Consider the following 11,275-nt stretch of genomic DNA (forward strand, 5'->3'; position numbering starts at 1 on the left):
TGTCAATGATTGAAAAAGAGGGACGCATGGACTTATTTGTTGTAAGGACCTTGCATTTTGCAGAAAGTAGGCACAACGTTAATTCTACCTAGGCTCTAAGGATGCATGCTGTCATCTCTAAAGCAACCTCTATAAATTAACATAAGGAAGTATAGTTAAAAAGCAAGTCAAGGTAAAATACTAAATTAAAAAAATAGTTTAATCTGAAAGAAGGCAGAAGAAAGGGAACAGAGAAACAAAACAGAAATGAGACTAATAGAAAACAAATAGCAAAATGGTAGATTTAAATCTACTATATAATTTTTACATTAAATATAAAGAGATTAAACATGCTGGTGGAAGGTCAGAGACTGTTCAAATGAACAGAAAAGCAATACTAGGCAAAAGGATGTTTACAGCAGACACATTTTATACAAACACACACATCAATTGAAAGTAAAAGAATGGAAAAAGTGATCATGCAAAGAGAAATCCCAAGTGAGCTGATGTGGCTATATTAATATCAGATAAGTAGAATTCAAGCAAAGTAATATTACCCAACAATAAAGGAGGGTATTTTACAATGTGAAAAGAGTCAGAAGACATAGCCATTCTAAATGTATCTGCACCTCATTGTGAAACTTCAAAATATATAAAACAGAAACTAATAGCACTAACATGAGAAATAGAAACCTACGTAATCATTGCTGGAGATTTTAACACTCATCTTTGTGAAATTGATGGAACAAGTAGGAAAGATGATGGATGATGCAGAAGGTGTAAGAAATATTATTTTAAAAATAGTTGTTTCTTGAATATTCTACCCAAGCACTGCAGAATTTATATTCAAATCTCCACAGAATGTTCACCAACATAGATCATATGCTAAGCTATGAAACATGTGTCAATACATTTCAAAAGAATATGCAGAGTATATTCTCTGAACAAAATTATGAAATTAGAAATCAAAACTAATAAGCTATCTGGAGAATTATTTGGCAATTAAATAATATTTAATATATTTCTACATAATATGTTGGTTAATGAAGAAGTTACTAGTTAAATTAGAAGAGATGCTTAATAATATTAAAAACCCAATATGTAAACATTTTCAGAATACAGCAAATGTGCTTAGAAAGACATGAATAGCTTTACATATATTAAATGGCTATATTAGGAAAATAAGAAAGTTTTAAAGTCAATGATTCAAGCTGCTACTTCAAAGAGCACGAAAAAGACATGCATACTCAGCCTTGGAATATAATAAAGACAAAACAGAACTTAGTGAAATAGAAAAGAATCCAACAAACAAATTTTAAAAATTAACATTAAGCCCAATATTGATGTTTTTGAAAGGATTAATATGATAAACTCCTAACTAGACTGATAAGAAAAAAAAGATTTTAAAATACATATTATCATTATGAGGAATGAAAGAGGATATATCATTATAGATCTTACAGTAATTAAAGGAATTCATAGTCATTTGTTGAAAATATATCTCCTTTAATGTCACTTTTAACGATTTCTTTACTTTTTCCAATGAATTTGATCAGTCTAGCTAGGAGGGTCTTCTGAATAACGCTTTATCTGTTAGTGTAGTTGAATCAGTAATTACAAAAACCTTTTCATATACAGAACTCACTGGTGAATTCTAATCAACATTTAAGGAAGAAACACCACCAACCTTTTTCAAACTCTTTAAGAAAACAGAAGAGGAGGGGATACTGTCAACTGATTTTATTAGGTCAGCACAACTCTGATGATCAATTCTTGAAAAGAAATTATGAGAAAGAAATTTCCCAATAATATCAATCAAGAACACAAATGTAAAAATCATGAGCAAATATTAGCAAATCAACTCAGCAGATTATAGAAATGAACAATAGATCACGACCTAGTGAGGTCATCCCAGGAATGCAGATTGACTTAACATTCAAAGTCCAATGGAAAAAACTAAAGATCAATCAATGTAATTCACCACAGTAACAGAACAGAGGAGGAAACAATATAACTATATCAATAGATGTAGGAAAAAATTTGACAAAATTCAACACAATTGTGTGATAAAATCTCTGAACGAATTGGGATTAGAGATGAACTTCCTCAGTGTGATAAGGGGTATCTGTATAAAAACCAACAGCTAACATCACGCTTATTCATGGTGAAATATTATACAATTTACTTTTAATATTAATATATGGAGCAAGGTAATTATAATGTTCAAGAGCAGGCAACATTTAGCAATTATGATAGAAATGAGAATAATTGTTACTTACTGGAGTCAGGGAGGGGTTGAAAGAGGGGCACAGGGAAGGTTCTGGCTTTATGTAAATAAAACGTGTCTTGATTAAGATGCCAGTAACATGGGAGAATACATTTGTTAACATTCAGATTGCGCATGTAAAATGAGTGTGTTTCTCTGCATGTAAATATTTCCTCAAGAATAAAAATGCACCTTGCATTTAACTTTTCATTGCCTATGTTTTCCAAATGACACCAGGGCACCATGAATGACACAGTCCGTGGTCACAAAGCTAACTAGCATGGAAACCAGAAGCATGATCTAGAAGATCCTACCTTTGGGGAAAAAAAAAAAAACCATTAATTTTTCGTCCATTTTCCTTAACAAACAAAGAAGAGTAACACTGAAAAAAAAATTTCTTAGGGAATTCACATCTTCTGCCCACAAGAAAAGGCACTATTGAGAATGGCTGCTGCTGCTGCTGACGGATTTACAGCTCTTGTTCCAGTCTGGGACTCCCCAGCCGAGGAGATAAGGATCCAGTTCTGGCACAGAGCTGGATTGAACTCTGGGGGAGCTCTGCTTGACTTTAGAAGAAAGAAGATTATCACGTTAGATTGAAGTTGGGAGCATTCCCAATGCATTTTGAAATGTGTGGAAGTTTCTGGAGGACTATATTTTTTTTCTAATTTCTTCTTGATTTCATTATAAACTAGAATAAGAGAAACCTTAAAAATAGTTACTTTTATTTAATTTATGGGTAGCTTTTCCTGTGTTTGATAGAGCAGGTTCCTAAATCTCAATTTTCCCTTTCTAGCAGGAGCATATGTCTCTGTGTCACATGAGGAATTTCTGTTAGTAAATCACTCTGGTAAAGTTCCTGGGGTTGACGGAGTAGATACTACCTTCTGTGAGAGACAACTCTATAAATACCTTGTTTGAGGGAAATTTATTAATCAGTAGCCCTAGGTAGGCTGCTGCTTTATAATAAAATATGCTTATATTGGGAGAGAGGAGGGGGACTTTGTTTTTTTAAAACCATTTTTTAAAATGCAGAGTATTAATTTGCCAATTTACACTGACTAAACGTTATTGCTGAACTCCCACATGATAAATCAGAAAGAAAGATCCAACCTAACAGGCCAAGTCGGCTCTCAAATGAAAATTGATACCCACAACAGTATCTCCTGTCATCTTCTTTGCCAGTGAAACATGTGTTCCCTGTTATACAGGACCAGCCTTAACATACAGGATTTGACATTTGGTAGGTACCCAATAAATGTAGAATACATCAACATCAGTTACACTAAATAAAACAGTCTTATGAATCATGTTGCATTGAGCATGTGCCAATAATCACTTGCCTTTTTAAAGTCCAGCATGCAGAGCTTGGCTTTCTCTCCGAACTGCCACTTGCATTGTGTGTTTGCATCATATAATTCTCCTGGCAATTTCTCAGGATACTTATATTCCTTCACAGGCTTTGGTTGATCAGCAAGGCAGATAGCTTGAGCAGTGCTGAAACAAAGAGGAGATGAGCTACTAGTAACTGCCCACAGAGTAACCAAAGGACATACAACTAATTATGCCCTTTTACCCCATGCAATTTTACAGCATATATTGTGTATACCAAGCGGAGAACTTTTTGTCTCCTGAGGTACAATGTAATGTTTATCTTAATTATATGTAAATACAGAGACTTCAATTTCTGAAATTATTTATTATACATTGTACTTGTTCCAGAAAGATGATTTGTACTTATTAAATTTCTTAAACTTATGAGGAAAAGTGTAACTGAATAATTACAGCCAGTTTTCAATGTGAGAAGCTCTTACGATGGACACCTTTTATGCACGTTTCTTGCCAGAATCAACCAAAAGATGGGCATTATAAAAATAAAGCACAGTTTTTTCAAAGACTGGAATTTTCTTTCTTTCTTTGCTTTTTATTCTTTTTCCCTCTAGGGTAAGGGACACCTGTATATTATCTTCCAGATTCTAGAGGTTCTTCATGGAACACTGGATTTCCACCAGCAGTGCTCTATATTCAGGATGATTTCTGATGACCCCCAAGTCAAGCAGAAAATTAACCTTGCTAAAATTCATTGGTAGATGGCTAAAGACCAACTAATAATTTCTTTTTCCATAAATAGATTATCCTCTTCTCTGCCAGGATGTTCTTTGGTATAATTTATGCATTTGGTGAAGAGTATTTAAATATTTTTGTGTTTTCAAATAGCAACTAAATCCCTCCTATAAATTTCAATAGGCCCTTCCCCGAGAAAACCAAAAAACAAAAACCTATAATCACAATATAATAAACAATGGCAGATCATCCTCCAAAATTGGCTCTGCATGGTTGTCCACCTTGATTGGAAGATTTCTGGCTCATTTCTAGGACCCCAGTCCCATGTTCCACTGCTTCAGAGCTCAGGACTCTGTGCATAAAAAGCAACAAATAGCCCAGATGGGTTCTCTGTGAATTACACCAGAGACTAGGGAAGAAATTACACTAATTCTCTACAATCTCTTCCAATAAATCAGAGCAAAGGGAATATTTCCTAAATTATAAGATGAGGTCAGCATTATCCTAATATCAAAACCAGACAAACATGTCACAAGAAAAGAAAGTTTTTCTTATCTCTCATAAACATAGATACAAAAATTCTCAACAAAATGTTAGCAAATTGAATCCAACAATGCATGAGAAGAACTATACACTATGACCAAGTGGGATTAATCCTAGGTCTGCAAGGCCTGTTCAATATTCAAAAGTCAATTAATGTAACCTATTACATCAATAGTCTAAAGAAGAAAAAACACATGATCATATCAATAGATGAAGAAAAAAACCATTTGATAAAATTTAACACTTATTCGTGATAAAAAAAAATTCTAGCAAACTAGGAATAGAGGAGAATTTCCATCTACAAAAAATATACAGTTAACATTATAATTAATGGTGAGAAACTTAAAGCTTCTCCACTAAAATCAGGAACAAATAAGAATGACTCCTCTCACCACTCCTTTTCAACACTGTAATGGAAGTACTATCTAGTGTAATAAAGCAAGAAAATTACATAAAAGGTATACAGATTGGAAAAGAACAAATAAAACTATCTTTGTTCATAGACGATATGATTGTCTATGTAGAAATTTGAAAGAATCCACCAAGAAATTTCTGGAACTAATAAGTTATGGTAAAGTTGCAGGATAAAAGGCTAATATACAAAAGTCAATTGCTTTTCTACATGCCAGTGACAACCGTGACAACCGAACAGAATTTATTGAACATTAAAAACATGTCATTTATATTAGCACCCCAAAAATGAAATAGATATAAATCCAGCAAAATATGTACAACACCTACATGAGAAAAATCTACAAAACTCTGATGAAATAAATCAAAGAAAAAACTATAGAGAGGTATTTCAGGTCCATAGATCGGAAGACTCAATCTTGTCAGGAGATTAGTTCTTCCCATTTTAATCTACAGCTTTGGTGCAATGCCAATCAAAATTAAAGAAGTTGTTTTAAGGATATAAACAAACTGATTCTAAAGCTTATATAGAGAGGCAAAACACTTAAAATAACCAGAGCAATACTGAAGGAAGAGAACAAAGACTGACAATACCCACCTTCAAGACTTACTATAAAGTTACAAGGAATGGACAAATAGATCAGTGGAACAGTATAGAAAGGCCAATAATACACCCACATACACATAGTCAACTAATCTTTGACAAAGGAGCAAAGGCAATGGAATGGAGAAAAGATAGCCTTTTAAACTGGTCATACTGAAACAACTGGGCATCTAAACGCAAAAAAATTAATCTGCCAGGCACAGTGGCTCACACCTGTAATCTTAGCACTTAGGGAGGCCAAGGACGGTGGATCAGTTGAGGTCGGGGAGTTCAAGGCCAGCCTGGCCAACATGATGAATTCCCGTCTCTACTAAAAATACAAAAATACTAGCCAGGCATGGTGGTGTGCATCTGTAATCCCAGCTACTCAGGAGGCTGAAGCAGGAGAATCACTTGAATCCGGAAGGCAGAGGTCACAGTGAGCCGAGATCACACCACTGCACTCCAGCCTGGGCAACAGAGTGAGACTCCATTTCAAAAAACAAAATAAGATAAATAAATTTTAAAAATGCATGTAAATGCAGACCTTATACTCCATACAAAAACTAACTCACAATGGATCATAGAGCTAAATATAAAATGCACAACTATAGAACTCCTAGAAAATAACATAGGAGAAAATCTGGGTGACCTTGGATATGACAATGGCTTTTTTAATACATCAAAGGCACAACCAATGAAACAAATAATGACAAGCTGTACTTCATTAAAATAAAAAATGTCTGCTCTGTGAAATAAATGTCAAGAAAATGAGAAGACAAGACACGGAGTGGGAGAATATATTTGTAAAAGACAGGACCAATAAAGGACAAAACATACAAATAACACTTACAATCCAAGAATAAGAAAACAATAAAAATAACAAAAAGAATAACAAAAAGTGGACAAAAATCTGAACAGACACCTAATCAAAGAACAGATATAGATGGCAAATAAGCATATAAAAAGATCTCAACATCATATGTCATTAGGGAATTGCAAACTCAAACATCAATGAGACACCACTATACACCTCTTAGAATAGAGAAAATTCAAAGCACTGACAATGTCAAACACTGATGAGAACATGGAGAAACAGGAACTCTCATTTACCTCCAGTGAGAATGCAAAATGGTCCAGCCACCAAAAGTGTGGGTGCAGAAAGGAAAATCCTTTCAACCATTTTAAAAACAATCGACCACAATAACCATATGGATAAAATGAGTGTTGACTTTTTTCCATGCCATATACAAAAATTAAGTGGTCTGCATGTGATAAGCAAACAATAAAACTTGTAGGAGATCATGTGGAAGAAGACCTTTGCAACTTTGGGATGAGTAGAGGTTTTTGGTTTTTTTTTTTTTCTAGCAGAGTACAAAAGCACTAACCCTAAAGACATATCAATAATTTGGACTCCATTAAAAAAATAAAAATTTCTGTTCAGCAGAGCCACCACTAAAAGTGTAAATAAAAAGTCACAGAGTCAGAGAAGATTTTATAATACATATATGCCAGAATGGGACAAAATGTTTATATTCAGAATGTATACAATACTCTCATCAAGAGAGAAGAAAAACAACAGGGTCCCTTTATTTTACATGCACAAAAGATTTTAGCGCTTTACTAAGAAGGTTACTCAAGTGGCCATTAAACATATAAAATGTATTCAATCTTATTAATTAATACATTGATATGAAATTTCACACTACCAGATACCTAAAATGAAAAATATCAACATGACCAAGTGTTGGGAAGGATTTGAAACCATTTTGAAAATTTCACAAACACTTCTGGGAGTGTAACTTCACACAGTCACTTAGGAAAGCTGATTAGTACTGTCTATTGCACCTGTGCATATATATTTATGACTCTGAAAATTCCATTTCTATATATACTCAGAGACATATATGCAAACCAAGACAATATTCACAGTGCTGTTTCTTGTAATAGCCAAAAATTGGAAACTCAAATGTCTATTACAAATTGAATGAATAAGTTTTAGTATATTTATATATTTAGTATGTAAGTTATATGCAACAAACTAAGTAGACTAATGCTATATTTAGATGCAGGAACAAGGATGAATCTCACAACTGCACAATGGTGCATAACTCCTGATTCCAATATACAGTGTTCCATGTCAAGAGTTAAAGAGCTTGAGAGATCTTTTAGTTATATCCCATCATTTTTCAGTTAAGAAGACTGGGACCCTCAGAAAAGGCTATATTACTCGTCAAGGTCAAGACCTTCCCAGACATGGGTGAGCAAGACATGACCTGATTCCCTCGGTTCTTCTCTCCTCTGCAGGAAAGTGCCTACCCTCCAGTCTTAGAGTCACACTAGCACTGCAGACACAACAACTAGCCATGACCTAAGATGAGCCTTGTATCTCAGAGCAGGATGTAAATTGAAATGTATTATTTTCATTGTGTGCAAAAACATGCTTAATGGGCTCTCAGGTCAGATCTCATTTCCTATCAACAGAAGTAGTAGGGGGTATGGCGCCACTTACACTCCCAGTTCCCTGTGATGTTGGTCACCATTCTCATGCTTTGATGTGTTCAGATTCATATGGTCAGAGAGCTGGCATTTTCACTGATCTGCAGAGCGTGACTTAAATTTTTAAAAAGTAAACTGAAGATGAGTCCCTGTTGTCATGAAATTTTAAATAATGAGCTCAAATTTCCCTAAGTCACAGGCCTTCGGGATGCAGACATGAGTAATGTGATGAGGTCTGTGTCTGTTAATGGAAAATGACAAATGACTTTATTGACTTGGTTGATGAATTCACTCCAAAAAAGTATCAAGCCTTCATAACTCTACCAAGAATAGAGAAAAGTTGTGCTGAAAACTTCAGGCCAATTGAGTTCCCTTATATTTTTTTTTCCACTATCAAATGCTAGACTACTAATAACGAGAACAGATTCATCTTAAAAGGTAGCCATTTATCCTTACTCATTGTTGGGATCATAGCCAAAGAGCTACCTAATTGGTGGAGAATATAACAGTATTTTGATTACTTGGAAATCAGAAAGTCAGCAAACAATCAAACAAGACAGTCTCAGATTCATTAAGTCAGTGAAAAAGTCAAGATTTAACACACTGTAGAAGTGTCCAATTTGCAACTGGTTTTCGAGTAAAATGAATCTTAATAGTGAACTTGACAACAAGAGACTTTCTTGGAAAATTTCACCATTCAAGAAAACAAATTTGGAAGCACGTAAAACCTTACCTATTTATTTATACTCATGTGGTCAGAAAAAATTAGTAAAGTCCCTGAAAATAAATGTTTATCATTGAAATGCTACAGAAGTGTTTTGCTGGATTCACACAAAAACACATCAGCACACTTCAACTTATAGTTCAGGTGTTCCAGTATCATAGAATGAAAATGGCTTTTAATTTCAGTATCTTAATAATCACTCTTAGGACTATATTATATCTTCAAGATGACAATCTATTTTCAATGTCCTCAAAATAATTACTCTCCGAGCATGTAATTATCTTCTTTCCATGAGTCTGCCTATATTTTTTTGGCAGTTTCAAAACTTTTCTTGGACTTTCATTATGCTGGTTCTCACTGCACACCCAAATTATAATCCACTGATTTTTCAAGTTGTCAGAGGATATTTCAAAGTAGAAAAAGTGTTACTGTATCTTCCTCATAACCATTAAGATGAAAAAGAGGGTTAAAAAATTCTGAATCTAGAAATTTATAGAAAGGATCTGGAATATAGAAAACTCCAAATTTTCCTCGTTAATGCAAATAAGAGCATGGTGAGCCTAAAGTGAATAATCTTCCTTGTTTCCCAAAGTAGAATTTCTACACACACAGAGAGGAAAATGTGAACAGCTGCAAGAAACAGCTAAAAACAATGTTAACAATCCCCAGCTTGACTCTGATAATACCATGCAGGGAAAAACAAATGCTAAGTGTACTCCTATACATCATGTCAGTTGTAGAATAGCTTTAACATTGTCTTTTTTGGTAATATAAATTTTTTTTTTAAATGATCAAGTGTATATTCCCAGAATATGGGTTTATATTACCAAGATACACATGTTGTCCAAACTATTGCCACTTATCCTGGGTGGCATAAACTATGAAACACAGTTGTTCCTTAATGTGTTAATATACCTTGACTTCGTCCTTGGAGTAGGAACACCAAAAAGGACCAAGCTAGAGGAACACAGCCCCTGGAGGCTGATGATCAAGATTCTGGCTGGGAAGATGATCCCTAGAGAATGAGGGAAGAGGCAGCCATAGGGGCAACCCAGCCCCAGGTTAGCCCTGGGGCAACAGGCCACCAGAAAGTAAGCTGGAGTAAAATCAACAGAAGTACTGGTGTGATCCTACTCAAATAGTGTCCTGGAAATAAGAAGACTTAATTTGTGCAACAGAAAAAAAAAAAGAACTGTATTAATTAAATAAATGAATAAAAAAGGAAGAAAGAAAACAAAAGAAAAAGTAGGACACAAAGAAGTAGGTCAGTGAAAGGAACCAGAGAGGCCGGTTGAACACTGAAGAATCTACAGGATCTAATAGGGTAGGGGAACTTTGTTCTTAGTTCTCAGTTTGGAATAACTAGTTCCTAGTTTTGACTGAAAAGACATGTACTTTACAAAAACTTGGAGGGCAGATAATCTGGTTTCCTAGCCTGGGGACTTCTTGGGTGCTGCCAAGTTATTCTTTTCTTCCACCAAATCTGGTAGAATCTCCTTGGAGATTATTTCATTGGTCATGCAAACAGCTAAACTCATCTTACTGTATACATTAAATATGTGTCTTTTTGCGTATTAATTTTAGCTCATTAAAGCTGTTACTTAAAAAAACCTTTGCTTTTGTTGGAAGTATTAGTATTTGTCCTACTTTTTAATAATAGAAATGTAATTCCTTTCTTGTCAACTTTCAAACTTTCCTATCACAACTAGCTAGTTCCTTAGAATCTATACATTTGTGTCCTTCTCTCTGTTCTTCATTTTTAAATTTTTATTTGCTTCTCCTCCTCATCTAACTTTCAACTTTACTAGTAATCTTGTGATTTCTTGTGCAATCTCCTCCAAATTCTTAAGGTGGTTGTGTTTGTTAATGTTTCCCTAGAACACTCCCTTGAATTAAGAATAATTAAGAATAAAGAATGCTTTCTTTGATGAATCTCAAAAATACAATTTTCAAAAACATTGTGAATGAATTTAATTGAGAACTAAACATGACAGCCCATTTCCCTTCAGTATTTTCAAGCATTCGTGTATTTTGAAAATAAGGAAACATTTTTGTGTATCTCCTCTACCAGAATCAGTGAACTACTGTGAGTCAGTATGTTTGTTAAGAGCAAACACAGTCCTTCTATGTGTCTGGCAAAATAAATTTCTGGCTAATGAATAAACATATCCTCCATCCTGAATAAGAGTAGGTCTGGGCCGGGCGC

The 11,275-nt window shown here is 34.4% G+C and overlaps 1 protein-coding gene across 1 annotated transcript in view; it reads right to left on the reverse strand.

The window, feature by feature from the left end:
- Positions 1 to 11,275, reverse strand: part of ADAMTS16 (ADAM metallopeptidase with thrombospondin type 1 motif, 16) — a 192,356-nt gene that overhangs the window by 117,788 nt on the left and 63,293 nt on the right. The window contains exon 10 of the mRNA XM_011969411.1: positions 3,589 to 3,742. Coding sequence (XP_011824801.1) covers positions 3,589 to 3,742 — 154 coding nt within the window. The remainder of the gene's footprint in view (positions 1 to 3,588; positions 3,743 to 11,275) is intronic.

This window comes from Mandrillus leucophaeus, unplaced genomic scaffold (genome assembly GCF_000951045.1).
Source record: "Mandrillus leucophaeus isolate KB7577 unplaced genomic scaffold, Mleu.le_1.0 Scaffold89, whole genome shotgun sequence".
In the NCBI taxonomy this organism is placed as follows: domain Eukaryota; kingdom Metazoa; phylum Chordata; class Mammalia; order Primates; family Cercopithecidae; genus Mandrillus; species Mandrillus leucophaeus.